This window comes from Nomascus leucogenys, chromosome 11, assembly GCF_006542625.1.
Source record: "Nomascus leucogenys isolate Asia chromosome 11, Asia_NLE_v1, whole genome shotgun sequence".
In the NCBI taxonomy this organism is placed as follows: Eukaryota; Metazoa; Chordata; class Mammalia; order Primates; family Hylobatidae; genus Nomascus; species Nomascus leucogenys.
Genome location: NC_044391.1, coordinates 66,072,131 through 66,096,584, shown reverse-complemented (window position 1 = coordinate 66,096,584; position 24,454 = coordinate 66,072,131). Strand labels below are relative to the sequence as shown.

The following is a 24,454-nucleotide window of genomic DNA, read 5'->3' as shown; positions in this document are numbered from 1 at the left end:
GAAAATGTACTAACCACTGAGAGAATTGTAGTTGTTGTGATCTTAACATGAAAACTGGCACAAAGCCTTTTGGCAGCAGGGCAAAAGGAAAATATGTTCAATGATATAGTCCTGCTATCGGAAAAAATGGAAGCATTCTGATTTTTTGGGAGGATAAAGTCTTACGTGGGACCATATATAAAAGCCCCCAATTTTTTTTACATTTCCCTAATAGACAATGTCCTTGGCAAGCAATTGGGGCTATGCAATAAAAAATACAGGGGACCTTTGACTTTTTCATCTTTAGTTCTCATATTGCCTCTACCTCTGAGGCAATTAGTTTAGCTTTCAATCTGTTCCATCTATTGCCATCGTTCTATAGTCTGTGCTCTTGACCCCTACTAATGCGGTTACAATTAACACCCCATTGGTCTCCTTGCATCCGGTTCTCCTGTTCACCAATTTACCTTTTACACTGCCACCAGAAGGATGTTCTAAACCAATATGCTCAGCAAGTCACAGAAGGGGTCAAAAACCATTAGTTACTCCCAGCAACCTCTAGAGGAAGTCCAAACTTTTCAGTTGCCTTATAATCTGATTATATGCCACATTTTATAAACTATTACTCCCCATTCCCAACCTTCCAACCCAACTATCTTTCTCATTAGTCTTTTGACTATGTCATGGTCCTTCCTCTCTCTACTCCTTTGCTTCTACGGTTTCTCTGTCCTGAAATCCCCTCCCGCTCTCCTAACCACCTACTCCTTACCACCTATCCAAATCTTAACTGTCCTTTAAGGTCCAGCTCAGTTCTTCCTTGGAAGCCTTCCTACCAACTTGAGTTCATGTTTTTCTCTCTTCTCATACCACCCTCTGTGCCAATGGATGTGTGCTCCACAGACCTCTGGGGAACCTGCAAGGTCAAAACCATTTTTATAATAATACTAGATGTTATTTGCCTTTCTAACTCCATTACCATCTGCAATGATGCTGCAAAAGTCATGGTGGGTAAAACTGCCAGCACCTTAGCACAATCCCACATTGGCACCAGCCTGGACTACCAGGCATTCTTCACCACCACATGCTCACAGTGAAAAAAAAAAACAAGTTGTCACTTCCCTTAAGAATGTTCTTGATGGCACAGTAATAAGTACTAACTTTACTAAATCTTGAGCGTTGAGTACACATCTTTTTAATATTCTGTGGGGAGAAATGGAAGTACCCATTCAGCACTTCTGTTGCACACAGAAGTATGATGATTGTCTCAAGCGAAAGGGATTGCAGGATTTTTGAGTTGTGCATTAAAACTGCCTTTTTTTTTTCACAGAATACCATTTTTACTTGACAGATGACTGACACAAAATTTGGTTACACAGACAAGTATTTAGCAGATACTTTCTTGAAAATGAACAACACGCAACTGTCATTTCAAGGAAAACAACTGACAACATTTCCTGTTAGTGACAAAATATAAGTTTTCAACCAAATATTAGAATTTAGGACAATTAAATTCACCACTGTGAATCTGACAGCTTCCTAATAGTCAATGACTTTTCTGTTGAGACTGAAGGTAATGTTAACAAACGTGATTTTTTTTTCATATCATATAATGAAATGAGTAAACATTTGTAACATCTACTTACCTTAGTGAATCGATACCTTCCAACTGACCTAAGCATGGTGGCAAAAATCATGCTTGGGTAAAGGTCCTTTCAAAACGCAAGGCAGGTAGTGAAAATTTATTAATATAGTTTCAACATTCCACATTGCAACCAAGCTTTATAAACTACCATTTGTTGAGTTTGATTGAGCAATCCAAGAAGAACATCCACAAGTATCTGAAAAGGCTTTAAAATACACTTCCTTTTACTGATTACCTGTCTATGTAAGACTGAATCACCTTCATGTACTTCAACCAAAACAATATATTGCAACTTTGAAGTGCAGAAGCAGATATAAGAATCCAGCTGTCTTTCACAGACTGCCAAATTGGATAAAGAGTTAAGACCCATCAGTGTGCTGTATTCAGGAAACCCATCTCACGTGCAGAGACACACATAGGCTCAAAATAAAGGGATGGAGGAAGATCTACCAAGTAAATGGAAAACAAAAAAAGACAGGGGTTGCAATCCTAGTCTCTGATAAAACAGAGTTTAAACCAACAAAGATCAAAAGAGACAAAGAAGGCCATTACATAATGGTAAAGGGATTAATTCAACAAGAAGACCTAACTATCCTAAATATATATGCACCAAATACAGGAGCACCCAGATTCATAAAGCAAGTCCTTAGAGACGTACAAAGAGACTTAGACCCCCACACAATAATAGTGGGAGACTTTAACACCCCACTGTCAACATTAGACAGATCAACGAGACAGAAAGTTAACAAGGATACCCAGGAATTGAATTCAGCTCCACACCAAGCGGACCTAATAGACATCAACAGAACTCTCCACCCCAAATCAACAGAATATACATTCTTCTCAACACCACACTGCACCTATTCCAAAAGTGACCACATAGTTGGAAGTAAAGCTCTCCTCAGCAAATGTAAAACAGAAATTATAACAAACTGTCTCTCAGACCACAGTGCATCAAACTAGAACTCAGGATTAAGAAACTCACTCGAAACCACTCAACTACATGGAAACTGAACAACCTGCTCCTGAATGACTACTGGGTACATAATGAAATGAACGCAGAAATAAAGATGTTCTTTGAAACCAATGAGAACAAAGACACAACATACCAGAATCTCTGGGACACAGTTAAAGCAGTGTGTAGAGGGAAATTTATAGCACTAAATGCCCACAAGAGAAAGCAGGAAAGATCTAAAACTGACACCCTAACATCACAATTAAAAGAACTAGAGAAGCAAGAGCAAACACATTCAAAGGCTGGCAGAAGGCAAGAAATAACTAAGATCAGAGCAGAACTGAAGGAGATAGAAACACAAAAAACCCTTCAAAAAATCAATGAATCCAGGAGCTGGTTTTTTGAAAAGATCAACAAAATTGATAGACCACTAGCAAGACTATAAAGAAGAAAAGGAAGAAGAATCAAATAGATGAAATAAAAAACAATAAAGGGGATACCACCACTGATCCCACAGAAATACAAACTACCATCAGAGAATACTATAAACACCTCTATGCAAATAAACTAGAAAATCTAGAAGAAATGGATAAATTCCTGGACACATACTCCCTCCCAAGACTAAACCAGGAAGAAGTTGAATCTCTGAATAGACCAATAACAGGCTCTGAAATTGAGGCAATAATTAATAGCTTACCAACCAAAAAGAGTCCAGGACCAGACAGATTCACAGCCGAATTCTACCAGAGGTACAAGGAGGAGCTGGTACCATTCCTTCTGAAACTATTCCAATCAATAGAAAAAGAGGGAATCCTCCCTAACTCATTTTATGAGGCCAATACCAAAGCCTGGCAGAGACACAACACAAAAAGAGAATTTTAGACCAATATCCCTGAGGAACATCAATGCAAAAATCCTCAATAAAATACTGGCAAACCGAATCCAGCAGCACATCAAAAAGCTTATCCACCATGATCAAGTGGGCTTCATCCCTGGGATGCAAGGCTGGTTCAACATATGCAAATCAATAAACGTAATCCAGCATATAAACAGAACCAAAGACAAAACCACATGATTATTTCAATAGATGCAGAAAAGGCCTTTGACAAAATTCAACAGCCCTTCATGCGAAAAACTCTCAATAAACTAGGTATTGATGGAATGTATCTCAAAATCATAAGAGCTATTTATGACAAACCCACAGCCAATATCATACTGAATGGGCAAAAACGGGAAGCATTCCCTTTGAAAACTGGCACAAGACAGGGATGCCCTCTCTCACCACTCCTATTCAACATAATGCTGGAAGTTCTGGCCAGGGCAATCAGGCAGGAGAAGGAAATAAAGGGTATTCAATTAGGAAAAGAGGAAGTCAAATTGTCCCTGTTTGCAGATGACATGATTGCATATCTAGAAAACCCCATTGTCTCAGCCCAAAATCTCCTTAAGCTGATCAGCAACTTCAGCAAAGTCTCAGGATACAAAATCAATGTGTGAAAAACACAAGCATTCTTATACACCAATAACAGACAAACAGCCAAATCATGAGTGAACTCCCATTCACAATTGCTTCAAAGAGAATAAAATACCTAGGAATCAAACTTACAAGGGATGTGAAGGACCTCCTCAAGGAGAACTACAAACCACTGCTCAATGAAATAAAAGAGGACACAAACAAATGGAAGAACATTCCATGCTCACGGATAGAAAGAATCAATGTCGTGAAAATGGCCATACTGCCCAAGGTAATTTATAGATTCAATGCCATCCCCATCAAGCTACCAATGACTTCCTTCACAGAATTGGAAAAAACTACTTTAAAGTTCATATGGAACCAAAAAAGAACCTGCATTGCCAAGTCAATCCTAAGCCAAAAGAACAAAGCTAGAGGCATCATGCTACCTGCCTTCAAACTATACTACAAGGCTACAGTAACCAAAATAGCATGGTACTGGTACCAAAACAGAGATATAGATCAATGGAACAGAATAGAGCCCTCAGAAATAATACCACACATCTACAACTATCTGATCTTCGACAAACCTGACAAAAACAAGCAATGGGGAAAGGATTCCCTATTTAACAAATGATGCTGGGAAAACTGGCTAGCCATATGTAGAAAGCTGAAACTGGATCCCTTCCTTACACCTTATACAAAAATTAATTCAAGATGGACTAAAGAGTTAAATGTTAGACCTAAAACCATAAAAACCCTAGAAGAAAACCTAGGCAATACCATTCAGGACATAGACATGGGCAAGGACTTCCTGACTAAAACACCAAAAGCAATGGCAACAAAAGCCAAAATTGACAAATGGGATCTAATTAAACTAAAGAGCTACTGCACAGCAAAACAAACTACCATCAGAGTGAACAGGCAACCTACAAAATGAGAGAAAATTTTTGCAATCTACCCATCTGACAAAGGGCTAATATCTAGAATCTGCAAAGAACTCAAACAAATTTCCAAGAAAAAAACAACCCCATCAAAAAGTGGGTGAAGGATATGAACAGACACTTCTCAAAAGAAGACATTTATGCAGCCAAAAAACACATGAAAATGCCCATCATCACTGGCCATCAGAGAAATACAAATCAAAACCACAATGAGATACCATCTCACACCAGTTAGAATGGCCATCATTAAAAAGTCAGGAAACAACAGGTGCTGGAGAGGATGTGGAGAAATAGGAACACTTCTACACTGTTGGTGGGACTGTAAACTAGTTCAACCATTGTGGAAGTCAGTGTGGCGATTCCTCAGGGATCTAGAACTAGAAATACCATTTGACCCAGCCATCCCATTACTGGGTATATACCCAAAGGACTATAAATCATGCTGCTATAAAGACACATGCACACGTATGTTTATTGTGGCACTACGCACAATAGCAAAGACTTGGAACTAACCTAAATGTCCAACAGTGATAGACTGTCTTAAGAAAATGTAGCACATATACACCATGGAATACTATGCAGCCATAGAAAATGATGAGTTAATGTCCTTTGTAGGGACATGGTTGAAGCTGGAAATCATCATTCTCAGCAAACTATCGCAAGGACAAAAAACCAAACACCGCATGTTCTCACTCATAGGTGGGAATTGAACAATGAGAACACTTGGACACAGGAAGGGGAACATCACACAGCGGGGCCTGTTGTGGGGTGGGGGGAATGGGGAGGGATAGCATTAGGAGATACACCTAATGTAAATGACGAGTTAATGGGTGCAGCACACCAACATGGCACATGTATACATGTGTAACAAACCTGCACGTTGTGCACATGTACCCTAGAACTTAAAGTATAATAAAAATATATATATTTTAAAAAAAAGAATCCAGCTGTCTTTTCTTAAAGAGATCTGCAAAATGTATAAAAAATGATACCCTTCTTACTGTTTTAGAAGACAGTTATTCTACATATTTATATTAATGTGTATTGGTTATATTTACATGAATACATATTTTTTAAATTTCTCAGTTTTAAGTTCTAATACAGTAGATATCAACAGATATATCCACATTAAAAAGGAAACTCTTTGAGGTCGATACTTTTCTATTTAGAGTGTGAAGTGTAAGAATATTAAAAATTTAGAACTGCTTTTTTATACCATTTTGGCTCTTAATTTTACATCATATGTTACAATAGTATAATATAATACAAATATATGTCATGTATTTTTATGTACATATAGTATCATCTTAATTGGAATATAACACTGAAGGAAAAAATACTTACTTTTAACCTGTAACACCTAAGAAAGTCAGCCAACAGATTATTGAATTGACTTGAGGTAACATGTCAAAGTATTTAATATAGCCATTTTATTCAAGTTTTATAATTAGGTGGCAATAGACTAAGTCTTTTCCAGAAAATTCAAGACTCCATTCCATCCAAATGCAGTTGTCAGTTTCCATATTCTATTAACATTTTAAATTGTATTCTATTGAAGAAAAGTATTTCCCTCCTATCTTTGCACATGCAGTTCCCTCTTCCTAGAATCTCCTTTGCTCCCTTTCCTCTTCATGGAGATTTTCCCTGGTCCCGCACTAGCTTAGGTTTACTCCTTATATGCTCACAGCACACCTTATACTTCTCCTTAAATGTCACTTCTCACGACTTTAATTGTTATTTGTGTAATTATTTGATTAATGTCTGTCTTTCTCATTGGAATATATGCCTCAAAGAGATATAGACTGTGCCATCTTTTTAGTGATATTTCCCAACAATACCTGCTCAACAGGGCTACGCAAACATTAAATGGATAAATATTATTAAATAAATTAACTGAAATTAATTAACCCTTTATCCTGTGACATTCTGTAAAGTGGCAGATAAATTAACAGGAAAATTCCATTACACATCACAGAAGAAATAAATAAATCTGATTTTTATTTTTAAAGGAATTATTTAGAGAACAGCTCAGTGTGTGGCAAAAGTGGTAATGGGAAGACTATGAGTCCAGGGAAGAAAGGTGGAGCCTACCTGAGGAGGTTAGCAATGGAGATGAGAAGTAAGGGACAGATTGAAGCTGTAATTTATACTTAGAATCAGCAGGCCCTGGTAATTAACTGGATGGGGGTGAGACAGCCTCAGTTACCAAAAGGGTGTCAAAGAGCCTGAGTTTTCTGGCTTGAGCAGCTGAGAGGACGATGTTTACATTTATCAACATTCAGAGAACTGGAAGAGAAAAAAGATTAGGAGGAAAAGACTAAGTCCCTGAGTTTTCTATGTGGCAGTATCAGCATGCGGGGCTGAGAGGAAAGATTTAAGAAAAGGATAAACTTGGGAGTTGTCAACATAGAGCTCATCATGGAAGCTGAGGAAGTGAGTGTGAGGAGGAGAGAGAATGAGTGAGAAAAGATGAGTGGGGCTCGGCTCTGAGGAATCTAACGGATAGGAAGTGCTTGGGTGACGCAGGGCAGGAAGCGAAACAGTAGAGAAGTGGCCAGAAAGACAGAGAAATGGTCAATGTAAGATTATCTTTGATTCGCTTCTCCCTCACCCTCAGCTCCCCTTTCCATATTCCTTGCTTCTGCCCAGTCCCCACTGGGACTATTGTGGTCATCTCCTAACTGGACTGTCTGCACGTTACTTCTCCCCCAGTTCACCATGCATCCTCCCACCAGAATACTCCCTCTACAGTGGTGCTTTCCCACACAGTAGCCATGAGCCACACACGGCTATTGAAATTACATGAATAAGAATTAATTAAAAATTCAGTTCTTTGGCCTCAATAGCTGCATCACAAGTTGTCTCCATACCCACGTGTGGTCAGTGGCTATCGTGTTGTTAGCACAGGGACAGAACATTCCCACCATGAGAAAAAGTTCTATTGGAGAGCACTGCTACAGCGTTGCTTTCTCTCCTCTGCTCAAAAGCCCAAACTCTTTAGTCCAACATTTCTAAATTCCACATTATCTTTCCAACATCCTCTCCTCTCACTTCCCAAGATCAACTCTAGGCTCAATGCAAACTGGGCACACCCACTCATTTCCACCTTCACTGATATGTTCATGTAATGCTATTCGGGCACCCTCCTGTAATACATCCACTGTGATAGTTATGTATCAGCTTGGCTAGGCTATGGTACTCATTTATTATGCAGTCAAACACTAATCGAGGTGTTGCTGTAAAGGTATTTTGTAGATGTGGTTAACATCCACAATCAGGTGACTTTCAAGTAAAGGAGATTATTCTCCATTTCTGTGTGGGCGTTCTCCAGAGGTCAGTCAAAAGACCTGGTAAAATCCTGATTGATATAGATTCTGGCACAGATTTCAGTACCTACCAAAATGTAGTCTTCAAGGTTGAGCTACATACCATTTCCTTCAAAAATACAAACCTGATTTTATACGTATATCCACACATGTGTACATATACATATATATGTATGTGTGTATATATATGTATATATATTTGGTAGACATATATGTATATGTACACATATATGTGTATATATGTGTGTGTGTATATATGTGTATGTGTGTGTATATATACATATAATTTTTTTTTTTGTAGAGATAAGGTCTCATTATGTTGCCCAGGCTGGTTTTGAACTCCTGAGCTCAAGCAATTCTCTTGTCTTGGCCTCCGAAAATGCTGGGATTATAGACATCCAGCCCAAACCTGATTTTTCTAAGGTAATGATTCTTAAACCTGGGTGTACATTATAGTCATCTTTTTTTTTTTTTGAGACGGACTCTCGCTTTGTGGCCCAGGCTGGAGTGGAGCGGTATAATCTCGGCTCACTGCAAGCTCCGCCTCCCGGGTTCACGCCATTCTCCTGCCTCAGCCTCTCCGAGTAGCTGGGACTACAAACGCCCGCCACCACGCCCAGCTAATTTTTTTTGTATTTTTAGTAGAGACGGGGTTTCACCGTGGTCTCGATCTCCTGACCTCGTGATCCGCCCGCCTCGGCCTCCCAAAGTGCTGGGATTACAAGCGTGAGCCACCGTGCCCAGCCTATAGTCATCTTTTAAATGTTACATAAACACACTTAGGTTCTACTAAGACCAAGATAAGCGCATGAAAGTGGAGCTTGGGCCTTCATATTTCAAAAGCACACTCTAGGTAATTCTGATGCACAGCCAGGGCTGAGAACTACAACCCTAACTGAACTCCTCTAGCACTTCCTAAGTGCCTAACAGAACTCATCAAACAGTACACACTGCCTTATAGTCTTTCATTCAATCAACCAACCAACCAGCGTCAACTGCACGACTAACATTGCCAGACAATAAGACAATGCAGGAGACTGAGGTGAACAGTATGCCGACTCTTGGCCCTGTGGGTAAATGTTGAGATACACTGCTTTGTATTTCTCTAAGCATATTGATTAATATATACTTAATGAAAATTTTATTCCAAAATTTAGTGAAGCTAATAGTGGCTTATTCAAAATAGTACATAACTTAAATAGCCTATTTCTAGTTCACTGAAAATTATAGTAGCACATGTAAGTGCTCAGCATATTTGTTTATTGATAGGTTGTGCTGTTGGTATTTTATAATGTTGCTGGGTATGATTAATTCTCAATCTGTTGATAATTTGGTAGGTACTTAAGTGTCTGTAACTGTACTTCCTCAGGTGCACAAGTCATCAAGACTCTTGCCTGCTCTTCTAAGAACAACATAACTAATTCCTGATACCAACACACTCTGGTTTCGTTTGAAAGGGAATGATACGGGGTATGGCAGGGCTGAGTAATGTAGGGCTGTGGCCATTTCAATCCTAGCTAGCCCTTTCCCTGTAATGTGCTTAGCCAACTACAAGCATCCATAAATGTTAAATAAGACTATTTGCTGTATTATTATGATCATCATTTTAAGATAGCTAAAATGTTTCTCAGTCACCATGCAGTCACTGAACAACACCCCAGTGAGGATATCTACTGCTGATTTTTCTGCTTTTTATATATGAAGAAACTGAGGTTCTAAAAGGAAAAGCGACTTGTCCACAGAGGCCTGAGAGCAGGGTTGCATGGAAAAATAGGGCTTCTAATTCCCTGGAGTCCATCTTATGTTCAACTTCCTAGGGCAACCTTTAGAATGGCTTTCACCTACAAAAAAGGAAAATTAAAAATAAGTAAAAACACTTCCAAAGTCTCAGAAGTACCTCATCTAATTCACCTCTTTTTAATCTTCTTCCTTCATATTTCACAGATAGTATATTTGCTTTTTAAAAACACTTAAGGTAGACGAAAGTACATGAAATGGTAGTGATACCATTAGCATCATTGAATGATCTGTCATAATTTTCATTATTTGTTTTTATTTTAAGGAAGTCAGGAAAAAATCTACAATTTTTTCCACACATCCTGCTAAAATCAAAACACACAAATTTGCAATCAAATTTTATTCCAGCTACAAGTATGGTCTTGACTTGATATATTACAATACATGCTAACATCATAAAGATCCATATTATTGGTTTGCCCATTATAATTAATGAAGATGCTGTTTGGTAGTTACTATAATCTGTCAGGTCACATTACTCTACATTTCAAAGAGTGACTTGGGAGAAGGAGCTATAAATGCTTTTTCTTTTTGAAGGAGCCATTAAGAGTTTTCTGGATAAAAGCATATTTATAGTTTCTTACCAGAGACATACTTGAGGAACACATTTGAGACTTATAGTAAAGATGCACTTTTTATTATTATTTGTTAAAATAAGGAAAACTATAGTTAACTAACGGGACCTCAGATTTCAAATCATCTTTCCAAAGCCCTTCAGCCTTCCAAATTAATTAAGAGTTCAAAATACGGGAGGGATGGCAGAAGCTGAAATCCCACTGGTCTCTCCCTTTCAATTTTCTGGGAATCTTGTGAATTCACATTGTGTGTACATTCCCACCAAGTTCTTTCTTTCTCTTTAAATTTTTATTACAACATTTTACATCCATGCTGCTTTTTAGGTCATGACATGATGAGGTTATTTGTCAGCAAACTCTCAACTTAACTCAATTATTTTGCTTCTGTGGCTTTCCTGGCCATTATTGTGATTATGCTTCTAGATGACTTATAATCAAATGAGTTCCATGGTAAATACTGATACCACATCTTTGTTCAGAATGTCCAGGGCTCCCTGCTTTCCTCACCCATGTTTTTGTCAAATTAATTTTGACATTCCCCAGATAACAGATAGCTTGCTGAATTTCAAATGTGATACTTTGTGGGTTGGGAATTCACAAGACATTTTACAGCTAAGGATTTCTGGAAATAGTGGAATAAAACCAGGTAGAATGAACACTGTTATATGCAGAAAGGGTTTTAATCAATTACATCATTTGGCTGCTAATAATATGTTAAATGAGGAAAAAACATAAAACGGAGCAATGCAAATACATCAATGAACTGCATAAAACTCAATGGGGTGAGATGGCACAGAAACCTCCTTTTCCCTCATTCCCCACTTTCTATCAGTTACCAAGTTAATCAACTGGAAATTGCCAATTGCCATGTCCCACTGACATGGTCTGGTTCAGTCATTCATTATCTCCATGCTAGATTGTTATCCATTTCATCTGTAGTTTATCTCCTCCAAGGTGTGAGGTATTTTAATTATGAGAATGTCTTCCTACTGAAATGAAATCTAGTTGCTCATACATACCTTCTATTCATGGGTCTTAATGCTACATTTTGCAATGCCATCCACCAATTACTCTTGACAAATATTTAAATCTTGCTGTCATGTTCTTGCCTAAATATCGGGATCTTCCACCATGCTGATCATTCCCTCTCAATATGCTCCCCTTTTAAAGTCAGCACTCAGAATGAGAAGCAGCTTTACCAATACTGAGCAGGAAAAGCCTAGTATTTCCTTTATTCTGGACACAGGTACAAATGCGACCTAGATTTTCATTAACCTTTTGACATTGTTATCACATGCTCAATTCACATGGAGCTTCATTAACCAAATACCTAGCCATTTCATGTGATCCATCATTACTCTCTGCTCTTAGGCTCTTTACTTAAACAGCTGATATTTATGAATTAGGGGCAGGAATTTAATTCATATTGATTTTTGTCTCCTCTAGAAATTGATTTTCATCCATTATTCCAGTTTTAAGAACAACTGCCCAGATAAGCATGCTGTCACCAGGCACACATTTCTTCATTTTGTATTTAAATACATTTTTTTCCACACATCTTGCTAAAATCAAAACACACAAAAATGTCTGTGGCTCTCTCCTATTCTGTCAGTCTAATAACCTCCATTGAAAAAAAGTAATGTATTCAGTTTGGGATGACTTATTTTATTGAACTCATCATGTTGGCTCCTAATGACCTTTTTTTTTTTGAGACAGAGTCTTGCTGTCGCCCAGGCTGGAGTGCAGTGGCGTGATCTCGGCTCACTGCAGGCTCCGCCCCCTGGGGTTCATGCCATTCTCCTGCCTCAGCCTCCCGAGTAGCTGGGACTACAGGCGCCCGCCACCTCGCTTGGCTAATTTTTTGTATTTTTTAGTAGAGATGGGGTTTCACTGTGTTAGCCAGGATGGTCTCGATCTCCTGACCTTGTGATCCACCCGCCTCGGCCTCCCAAAGTGCTGGGATTACAGGCATGAGCCACCGCACCTGGCCAACCTTTTTTCTAATATTCACAAACCATCTGCTTAAACATCTCATTCTGGAATATGGAGATTAGTGCTCCAGCTCCAGTGTCTCCATTTATGAGAATTTAGCCTATGCCCATCTTCTACCCTAACTTCACCCCTTTTTGAGAACTGTCACATTTGCCCCACTAGGTTCTGGCAGCTGTCCCAGTCCCTGTATCACCTTCAGATGACCGGCTGCACTTCCCAAAGCAAATCTACAAGCTCTTTTAATACCCTGGCTAACTCATTTGGAACAATTATACTCCTTTCTAAAATATTCTTGGGCAGCATGAGCTTCTGTAGACTTCACCAGACCTCTAACCATTATCAATCTAAAGTTCACTGTCATTAGCAGAAAAGACAAAAGTAACATAGAAGCTACTAAGCTGTTTTCTCATTCATCTCATACAGTTGAACTGACTTCTTTAAACTGTGGGCAGACCACAGCTTCTTCATCATCTCACATAACTCAAAAATCAATCAATCTCTCTGATCATGCTAAGCATTTTTTCACCAGCCTTGACTCACTTACTCAGGACTTTCATTTTACACTCACATTTTTAGGCTAAGAATGGAAAAAATAAAAGATTAGTGTGTTCAAGAGGATTATTAGTGCAGAATGATCATTTATTAGCCTTCTGAGTTAAATTGGCTTTAGCAGGTCTTGTCTGGCTGGGCCCAGCAACTTAATCACCATTTATGACTGTTTCTCTGGGAAAATAACATTCTGTATTCCAAAGAAGTGACTCAGAAAAAAATTTCTAAATGACATCTTCGCATGTTGAACTGCTTCACTTTTGCTCATACTCCCCAATCCTAACAAATCCATGAATTTAGCTCTTGAATCAGCCACATACAGCAAATATTCCTCCATATTCAGACAAAAATGCACATTCCATCACCTTCTGTTCTTGAATACACAAAAAGCTTTCAACCTTGAGATGCCATGTAAATTCCTACCACAGCAAATGGGCCAATTTAGCAATTCTTACTAGCCAGTTTATCTCTGATCTCATTTCCCTACCACAACAAATGGGCCAACTTAGCAATTCTTACTAGCCAGTTTATCTCTGATCTCATTTCCCCCTTTTCAGAGTCCTTTTGCCAAATTAATGTTCCTTTGTTTGGTTTTCTTTTTTGGTTGAGTTTCTTTTCTTTTTTAGTTTGGCAAGCTTAGGGCCAAAGACACAAGGCAAAGTCATCATATTTCTTTGTAAGCCCAAGTGAAAAAAGGCTTAACTGAGAGGGTACTGCCTTATTCTCAGACTTTCTGATCCTGAAGATCTGGGAGTCTGTGGGCAGACCTTGAGACTTTAGTTGGGTTTCTGGGATTAGCCAGAAAGGTCTTGGATTGACCATAAAATAGACCAAAATATTTTTCAATAGCCCTAACACCAATTCAGTTGCTTCAGAAATAACCAAAACAAAGTCTGTACTACTCAGGAAAAAAAAAAAAAGGGTGAAAATAGATCCTTGAACCCACTTTGAGACAAAACCTGCAAGCAAAAATTTGTAGACCTGTGGGCAGCTGGCTCTGATTCTCTCATACCTTTCACACCTCAGGGCAAAGAAGTAAGATCAATGTTCTTTTCCCAAGTGCCACTTCCAGGCCATTACTCCTCAATGTTCTTGGAAGAAAATTCATTTCAGGTCCAAGTGAATAGAATACAACCTCAAAGCTTCCTGAAGTCAATCATTTCCAAATTCCCAGCTGCTGCTCCTGGTTTGCTGAAATTCTGATTCTGGGCTCACATGTTCCTCTCCACACTGTGTGTCCTTCATCAGACCAGGACCTATGCATCCAGAGACACGACATGACCGATGCACTCTGGCCCCTTAGTAGGCTCACTTCTTACTGCCAATCACCTTCTCCCTTTCATGCACTAATGCCACAGTCCCACCCCGGCCCTTGCCATCCTGAAAAATTCAAGAAGCATTTATTTAAGAAATATTCAAAAAGAACTTATTTAAGAATCCCTCTTTCTGACCACAACTACATTACCTACTCATTACACAAGACCCCAGGGGCTCCTCCACTTTTTCTAATCAATCTGCCAACCCTCTTCTTTCTTCCCTTCCTTCCGTCTTTAGGGCCACATTCCAGAGCACACTGTTTCAGTAACATCTTGCCAATATTGTACTCTCCATAATGTCCATCTACAAAGCCCCAGTGCTGGCTGAAGGCTGCAATCTGCTTTCTCGCTGTCTGAATGACGTTGGAGAAAGCCACAGAGCAGGGCAGTGTGGTAGGACTATAAATTCAGAATCATCAGCCCCACACAGGCCCTGGCCACAGACCAGAAATCCTAGAACTTTTTCCAGGTTGCTCCAGTTAGCCTACTCTCTCTCTCCAAATTGGTTAAATCAAACTCTGCCTATTCTACACTTGCTCCCCCAAGCTGGACTTGAATGGGAAAAACACACAACCACCCAACCTTGATCATGACCACTACCCTTGAGTAGGCTCTCATGGCTGCCAGCAATGACATTCCATTTCCCCAGTGCATTCACTTTCCCACTCTTCCAGATAAGCGTCTCACCCCTTTCTCCTCTCTTCAGATTCCGTTTCCCTCCTCAATCTTAGCTAATGTCTTGCTTTCCATTTCACTGGTGAATGAAAACCAATCAAGAAGAAGCTTCCAAAATCTCCTACTATCAAATCTACTGAACTAATTTCACCTGTGTCCCAATATGCTGGCTTCCCTCTTACTTCTAAGAGGGAACAGTCCCTACAGTTATGGCCAATCCCTCCACTTATAGATGGGATTCCCTTCTTGCCCTCTCAGGGACATTATTCCAGTAATCCTTCCCTCTCACTCTTGCATCATCAGATTTTCTCTCCCTACTGAACTGCTCCCACTACCTGACAAACAGTAATTCCTGCCATCTTAAAACTCTCTTCACGGTAATCACCCTTCCAGGTACTACCCCCTTTCTCTGTGTTCTTGCTTGGCAAAAAAAAAATTATACACACACACACACACACACACACACACGAAAGTGTTACCTAAATTCTCTGTATCCAGTTCCTCTTCTCCCATTCTGTTTTGAATCCTTTCTAATAAGGTTTGGATTCTATCACTCAACCCAAACCCCTCCTTGTCATAGTCTTTTCCCTACTGTTAAATACAATGGTCAATTCTCCATCATCATCAGAATTTGGTCATTCCTTCCTACTTTATACTTTCTTCACTTGGCTTCCAAGACTCTTCACTTTCCTCCCACCTCACTGGCTCCTCCTGGCTCAGCCTGTCCTGCTGATTTTTCCTCATCTCTGTGACCTGTAAACACTGGTGCCCCCGGGCTCAGTCCAGCATCTCCTCTCTATTCTATCTCACTCCTTTCCTCGCTGCTCTCATTTAGTCCTATGGCTTTAAACATCACCTGTGTGCTGACAACTCTCAGATTGGGGGTTGGGCTCCCCTCTTTAACTCTTACTCCAGGTTCATATATCCCACTGCATACTGACATCTCCACTGGAATGTCTCAAACTTTACATATCCAAAACAGAATTTTGATTTTTCTCCTGCATATCCTCTCCCTAAACTGCTCCTTTCACAATCTTCAGGGTCAAAAACTTGGAGTCATTCCTTGACTGCTCTTTCTTGCACAGCTCACATTTGATCTGTCAACAAATTCTATTGCTTCTACCCTCAGAATGTATTCAGAATTTGAGTATGTCTCTCTACCACCATAACTAACACTCAGGACCAACCCACTACCATCTCTCACTTGGATTCCTGAGAAAGTCTAATAGGTCTCTCTGCCCCTGCTCTGCTCCTTCATAATCTATTCTCAGGACAACCCAAGGGATCCTATGAAAACAGGTCAATTCAGGTTGCTCTTCTGCTCAAAATCTGCCAGTTTACCCTCCAAAGGCTCACCACCCCCCCAAATGACTTCCCAACTCAGAGTAAAACCAAAGTCTTTACAATGGCCTATGAAGTCCTCATATCTATTATTCTCTTGATCTTTCATTCTACTCCAGCCACAGTGGTCTTCCATTTCCTTAAATGTATCTAACAAACTCTCCTACCTTGAAACCTCTGTTTATGCTACTCCTTCTGCTGGGAATGCTCTTCCTCCAGATTTCCAAAGAGCTTGCTCCAGCAGCACGTTGGGGTTTTTTCACTTGGCAACTTCTCAGTGAGATATTCCCTAAATACCCTATTTAAAACTGTCACCACCCCCCGCCATATACACACAAATAATCCCTACTTTTTCTCTAAAGGATTATCGGACATTTATTTTGTGTTTTATGTCTCCCCCATCAAAATGTTAGCTTCACAAGTGCAGGGATTTTTTTTTCTGTTTCTTCACCTAAAATAGTAGATATCGAATGAATATTTTAGTAAATTAATATTTTAACTCTTCCTTGGGATCACATGTGTTTTCATATGGTTGAAGATAATCAAAAATTGAATTTCAGGGAATCAAAAGCATTTTTCTATAAAGTAGTATCTTCCTTCAAAAAGGGAGTCAGTTACACAAAATCTCAAAGGGGGATAATTACTCTTCAGACTTCCTTCTCTCTGTGTATCTATGACGTTTAATTAATGGGACACATATTTGTTCCCCTTTAATCTTCATCTTCCTGAGTCTATTTTTCTATTTAGGCTTTCTAAATCCTATGGTTTCTCATCATTTTCCCTGATTTATCCTATTATAAACCTAATACTCTTTTGCCATCCCGAATTCTTTCTTATTATTTATTCCAAATTTCATAGAGACTAAGCAATGAAAAACATCCTCGGTTGGCATGAGACCAGAGGCAGTAAGAATCTTCCAGCTTCTCAAAAGTCAGTAGGGTTATATATAAACCTCAAGTTCTAGAAAGGCTGGAAAATGGAGGTATTACTAGTCAGTCTCAGATCATAAAACATAATTCCTTGGCCTTCTCTTTCTTTGTGTTTTCATGTTAACCACAGCCTGATTTCTACCCATGGCAGTATCTTCCAGCTTGCTGCAAGCAGATTCAGCACTGCTAGATCAGAATCCTTTCCCACACCCCATCCCTCAGCCCATGTGTACTCAGGCAACTGGCCCATCTGAGTTCCTGGGTCAATGTCAACAGTCAGGGTTTCTAGAAATAGCCTTGACCATTACTGCTCCCCCTGCATCTCCAGTTATTTTTTTTCAACTCCTTGGGGTTTGAATCAACCTGGGGTCTAATGGGCCTGCCATGACTGCCCCGTAGATCTCCTCTGCTCTTAACCAGACCTGGGATTGGGCAAACTAAGGGGAGTGTGGGATATCCTGCATGCAACCACATTGCGGAACAATGTTTATCTGCTCCGTCACCATGTGGATGCCTCCCCATCCTCAGTCTGAATCACATGGCCTATTTCTGCAGTCTCTACTGTTAAGACTGAACTCTACAAGGTTATCTGAGTCTCTGGTCCTCAGTTCCCAGCCTCACTTTAACTGATTCCCTTCCCCAGAGTCATCATGCACCTACTCTATTTTCATCCATGTCCCCAAATGATAGTCACCATTCACATAGTTCCAGAACATCTTGCTATACCACCATTTTCCTGACTACATCCTCCTTGAACTAACTGCTTTCAAAGTAACAATGGATTAGTTATGCTTATCAATATATTGAACAAATAATGTCAGAGACAATTAACAATGTTGGAGAAAACAAAACAGTGTGGGAAAATGTTCATGATAAAATGTTAATGAAACAAGTTATAAAACAGATTTCATTGTGCTTAAACAAAAAACTGAACCAGGATTGAGACAGTTTCCCACCACAGCAAGATCATCAAGTTACTTTCTAATGCCAGTATTTGCCGGGTCCCTTTCACCTGGACTTTTACCCACACACCCACCTTACTTTGGAGTGTGTCTATGTCACAGTTTCTAGTTCCAACACATTCCCAGCTCCTAAGCTTTGGGGTAGCAAGAACACATGCACCTTATGTTCACATCTCTGTTCACCACTTACCATTTTTGCATAGTTTAGCTAAACTTACTTGCCTCAGTCTGCAAAGTGGGGCAGGAGCTGAAGAAGAGCAACACAGATATGCAGGTGACAGGTAATCAATGGACAAACTCCGCAGCAAGCAAGAGAAGAAGCCACTGGGGATGCCGCCAACAGCAAGGTAGGCTGTGGTCTCCAGGCCACGTGGGAGGTTCACAGCAGCATTTATTTCACTGTGATTTACACACACCATACAGCAGTGCTGGCTTTACCTAACTAGTCACATTAGAGACACCTGAGCTGTGAAGGAAAACTTGAATATGTGCTTATGATGCCAGGGGCCAAAACTATTCAACTAGCAATGTTCTCTTAGGCCTCATTTCAAAGGAAAGAAAAACAGAAATTCTGAAGGAAATGAACTAATAATGATAAGCATTTTAGTCTCCCTGTTAGCCAAACTCTATAAATACACCCCATTGTATAAAAACACTAGGCTCTTGATCCTTCTAAAATCTGAACTATTTGAGGATAAGGCCCGAGTAAACATGAACTAGGCTTTGCTTTATTTCAGTTCAACTCCGCAAACTGCAGTTGGACCTTCCAAAATGCCAGATGGAGAAAAATAGAATATTAATTTTTCAGCTCCTTTTATTCCTCTTTTCAGTCTTCTTTTTTCAATTTTGCTTTGCCTTTGGGTTCTTTCTGCTCCCAGGTTTGTACTGTGACACCCATTTCTGATTTTAAAATGTGGCTTGAATCAACTTACCTGATTTTGTCCTGGCATTTGCCTGCCTATACAACGGGAGCCACCCATTTTCACTGATGCTGTAAGCTTCTGCCTACAAAAAGAGCTGACCTTATACATAATGCTTGATTCCCCTGGGCACCCTATTCTCAAGGCACCACTTCTACACCTTCTGTTTGTTTACCATGGAGACAGCAGTTTATGTTTATTGTGGAACTGGGAGTACACTGGCTAAGCTGATGCTAAGAAGAAAACACAGCAATTTATATGTTACGCAAAGAAGTGGCCTTAATGAGCATCAGATGTGTGAAAATCCATGCAGCACAAGAAAATCCCGGATTCTCTCCTGAACATGAACCCGGAACTGGAGAAAGATAATAGCCAGGATATAGAAATCTGATATCAGCCACATATACAGGGATATTGTGATTAACAGTTTTCAATGCCATCAGTGCAGTCGAACAATATGACTCTCAATAATTCTGTAAGCATGAGACTGAAAAATAAAAAAGTGGGGATTTAGCCCAAGAATATCCTTCCAGCTTGGGTGTTCTCAGATTCACTGTGAAAACAAGTCTTTCAATAAGGTAAATGTATTCTGTGAGCCCGGAGTTCCACCCCTGGTCATTCTAGCTTAGACTAGCTGTCTTCTTCCACTTTGAAAAGGAAAATGTGGTACTCAAGAAAATGCTGAAGGTGGAGGAAGATTATCGGCGTATCTGCCTTATCTGTGGCAACAACACTGCCGAGACTTGCCAGTCTGCAACATCGCAATACACTCAAGGCTGTTCTTGAGGAAAATACTTTTATTTTCACATAGGGAATTGGTGCGAACTATGTATAGGTTTACCAGGTGCACCAACACCTTGTTGCACACAGTTCTTTTTAGATTAGATATGTTGCTTTAAAAGTATCAACAAAAGGAGCCAAAAATAAAACAACAAGAAAAGAGGCAGCTTCATGAGTGTCTACCAGTATCATACTCAAATGTGAAATATCTCTGTCAATTCTGCTTTCGGTCTCTAACTGTGAAAGTTAGAAAAACCACAAAATTGCTCTGCTACTTTAAGATGCAGTAATATTGGTGGGCATTCACAATTTCCCTTTACCAGAAATCTTATTGAATGTAATAGGGAAGTCATTGAATACTACGTCTTTCTATTATGTCCAGGTGATTTTCACAGTAGGCAATCTGCTAGTACACCACAGGAGTCCCACACTTTGAAATAAAATGGCATTGTGGATACAGTTTTATGTGCCATCCCTTTTCAGTCCAGAACACTCTCTAGTTTCTTTACTCTTGGTTGAATTGACTAGGCAATCCATAAAGAGTGAGCAAGAACAGAAAAAGCACATAATGAGGTTTTTTTGGTCTTTACCAATAATACAATTGTGCTCTGCCAATTACTGGAGTGGTGATTGTACATCACACTTTGAAAATAAATTTAAAAAGATTTCTGCATTCCTAAAGTGGTAGGCCATTTGCAACAGGGACAAAAATCAGGAAATGTAAGTGGATCCTGGCATGTTTTTCCTACACATCTGGTGCAATAATATGGTACATGAGACACAGAAACACTTGTTCCCATCCCCCCTCCAAATAAGCCTAATGTAAAAATCTGTTTAGTAAGGATATTTTGCACAAGGCATCCTATGTGCTTAATTTTCTTTAAACAAGGCATTAATAAAATCACAGTAGCTTCTAATAAGATTTTTAATTCCTTAAGGGTAGGAACCATGGCTAATTTTTAATGAGTCCAATTTAGTGGGAGCATTTAGCTCCCTTCCTGGTAGAAACAACCAACAGAATATTCCTAGCCCTACAAGATACCTGTAGGTTGTATCACTGAAAGCTCCAGAATGAAAGGGAAAGTAGACTATGTTCACTACCAGTGACTGGCACTGGTCAATATACCTGCATATGCTTAAAGACTGCTTTCCAGAGTTACTAACAACAGATACTGATAGCAATGGTATCAATGAATGGAACAGGAGTTTCAGAAACAAGATGCTATTTTATTACAAAATGAACTCCCATTTGCAATTACATGAACAATATGAAGAACAAACCTATAGACCATGATGCTGAGACAATCAAGTTCAGCAACCTATTCCCGAGAGACACCAGAGCTCTGAACGCACAGTCCCTGCAATAAGATCTATGTAGCATTACAGCCACTGAAGGAATGAATTCATAAAAAAACTTTCTTCTCATTTTGTGAAAAATCTCTTAGCTAAAGAATACAAATTTAAGATAAAGGAATAGTACTCACAAACTCTGGGGTTCGAAAATCATGCTGACTTTCCAGTGATCCCAAATCGGGTACAATCGTCTGTCCAAGGTTTTCCAACACTAAAAACAAATGAATGAATACATAAACGAATGAAGCATGAACCTGCACTGGCTCACATAGTTCTTTACTTTTAAATCAGCAGGACCGGGTTATTAGCATTGGTAGCGCATTGACAGGCTTATATTATTTAACCCTTTCAGCTATCAGAGATATTCAAAAATCTGTAGCAGCTGTTTCATCTATTGGATCTACCAGACGATGCCAGGGTTGTAGAACACTAGGTCTTAAAATTCTCTAGGCAAGGTCTACCACTGAAAATCATTTAGCTGGTATACAGCAACCAAATGTTACAAAAGTCTAACTAAGGAACACTTTACTGATGTTCTTTTTTCTATTACATGTCAGGGTACTGCTGTGGAGTCCCTTTGTGGGTTGCAATCTTTTCTTTTCTTTTTTTTTGAGACAAGGTCTCACTCTGTCACCCAGGCTGGAGTACAGTGGCACGATCACAGCTCACTGCAGCCTCAACCTCCTGGGCTCAAGTGATCCTCCCACTTCAGTCTCCCAAGTAGCTGAGACCACAGGTGTGTATTACCATGCCTGACTAATTAAAAAACATTAAAAAACTTTTTTTTTCCTTTGTAGAGACGGGGGTATCCCTATGTCGCCCAGGCTAATCAGTCTCGAACTCCTAGCCTCAAGCGATCCTCCTGTCTCAGCCTCCCAAAGTGCTAAGATTACAGGAGTGAGCTGCCATGCCTGGCTATTTTAAATCTGATAGAAATATAATGGGAGCCAGATAGAATTTACTAGTAGAGACGCTTAAAAAAAGAAACTGGTGAAATTAATTTTAATAACATAATTTATTTAACCCATACTACCCTAATTATCATTTGAACATGTAATCAGTGTAAAAAACTATTTATGAAATATTTTACCTCTTTTGTATTAAGTCTTAGAAATCCAGTGTATATTTTATACTCACAGCACATCTCAGTTCAGACTAGCCACATTTCAAAAGCTCAATAGCCATTTGTGACTAGTGGCTACCATATTGGACAAGTACCGTGTTAGAGGGATAGAGAAACCCAATCAAGAAGGTAGATCATTCTGTAAGACGCTGTAGTTTCATCTTGTCAACAAGTTACTGACATGAATAAAATGAATTGTTCCAAGTTAACAAAACAATCATTTGCAGCATGTGGTTCTGGACTGGATCCTGGTTTAAACAAATGAGATGCAAAGAACTTTTTTATTTTTAACTTGGAAAAATTTGAATAGAATTTTTGCTATGTAAGAAAATGTTCTGAATAAATGTAAAGAGATATTCTTAAATATTTAAGTAAGCTTAAAGATTTAATGTTTAAGTTTAAATAACTATTCTCATTTATCAATAGGTCCAGCTTCTTTAACAAGTCAATGACATTAAAAAGGGAGATAAGATTTAAAGAGCCCTAAAGGACATAACCACTAGCAATATAGGGTCCTCAACTGGATCCTAATTTGGACAAACCAGTTATAAAGGACTTATTTTTCAAAACTGGAGAGTTTGAGCATGGAATAAGCATAAAACTATAAAAAATTACTTTTGGCTGGGCATGATAACTCACACTTGTAATCCTAGCACTTTGGAGGCCAAGGCAGGAGGAGTGCTCAAGCCCAGGAGTTTGAGACCAGCCTGGGCAACATGGTGAGACATCTTTACTACAACCTTTTTTAATTAGCCAGGTGTGATGGTGTGCACCTGTAGACCCAGCTACTCAGAAGGTTGAGGTGGGAAGATTGCTTGAGCCTGGGAGGTTGAGGCCACAGTGAGCCGTGATCAGGCAGCTGCACTCTAGCCTGGGTGACAGAGCAAGATTCTGTCTCAAAAAGAAAAAATAAATAATGCTTTAATTTTATTGTGTATGATTTATCTCGGCTTTGTACTGACTTTTAAAAATGCATACTATGTTTTCCCTTAATCCATTAAAAGCTTTTATAGAAGAGAAGGCTGAGTTCCTATTGATCTAGAAACATTCAGTGACCCAAAAGAAGAAAACTCAACATACATATAGGGCAGAATCATAAGAGATCTCTACGTGATTGTTTACAAAACCAAAATATCAGCCAATAACTTAGCCAATTCAGTTACCAAATACTTAGGCTTGGCACCTCACCAAGAAATCTCGTAATATTTGAATTTTTTTTTTTTTTTTTTTTTGAGATGGAGTCTTCCTCGATTGCCCAGGCTGGAGTGCAGTGGCGCAATCTGGGCTCACTGCAAACTCCGCCTCCTGGGTTCAAGCGATTCTCCTGCCTCAGCCTCCCAAGTAGCTGGGACTACAGGCACGCCACCACACCTGGCTAGTTTTTTTTGTATATTTAGTAGAGAAGGGGTTTCACCATACTGGCCAGGCTGGTCTCGAACTCCTGACCTCATGATCTGCCTGCCTCGGCCTCCCAAAGTGCTGGGATTACAGATGTGAGTCACTGCTCCCAGCCTGGATTCAATTTTAGGTTCACACAGAATGTGAGGAAAACATACCTCACATCTTTGTATACTTATGAATTGAAAAGAAATGCCAGTAGAAATGACAGTACAATCAAGTGATTCTAACTCTTCTGAAAAACTGAGTTCATTAGAGGACACCCTATGTGTGAACCAAAGCAGAAACAGAAAACAGATGAGATGAGGAAAGGCTTGAAGAGCTGCAACATTGCCGAAATTAAGGTGCTTGCCTCTGAGAACTCCTGGAGGGCTATAGTAATCACCACACAGTCAGTTACACTGAGAGAGTTGTAACATACTAAACTGGTTATTCCAGTACAACA

The 24,454-nt window shown here is 39.4% G+C and overlaps 1 protein-coding gene across 1 annotated transcript in view; it reads right to left on the bottom strand.

Moving 5' to 3' along the window:
- Positions 1 to 24,454, bottom strand: part of ANO6 (anoctamin 6) — a 214,361-nt gene that overhangs the window by 105,625 nt on the left and 84,282 nt on the right. Inside the window, exon 2 of the mRNA XM_003252262.4 lies at positions 21,620 to 21,699. Coding sequence (XP_003252310.2) covers positions 21,620 to 21,699 — 80 coding nt within the window. The remainder of the gene's footprint in view (positions 1 to 21,619; positions 21,700 to 24,454) is intronic.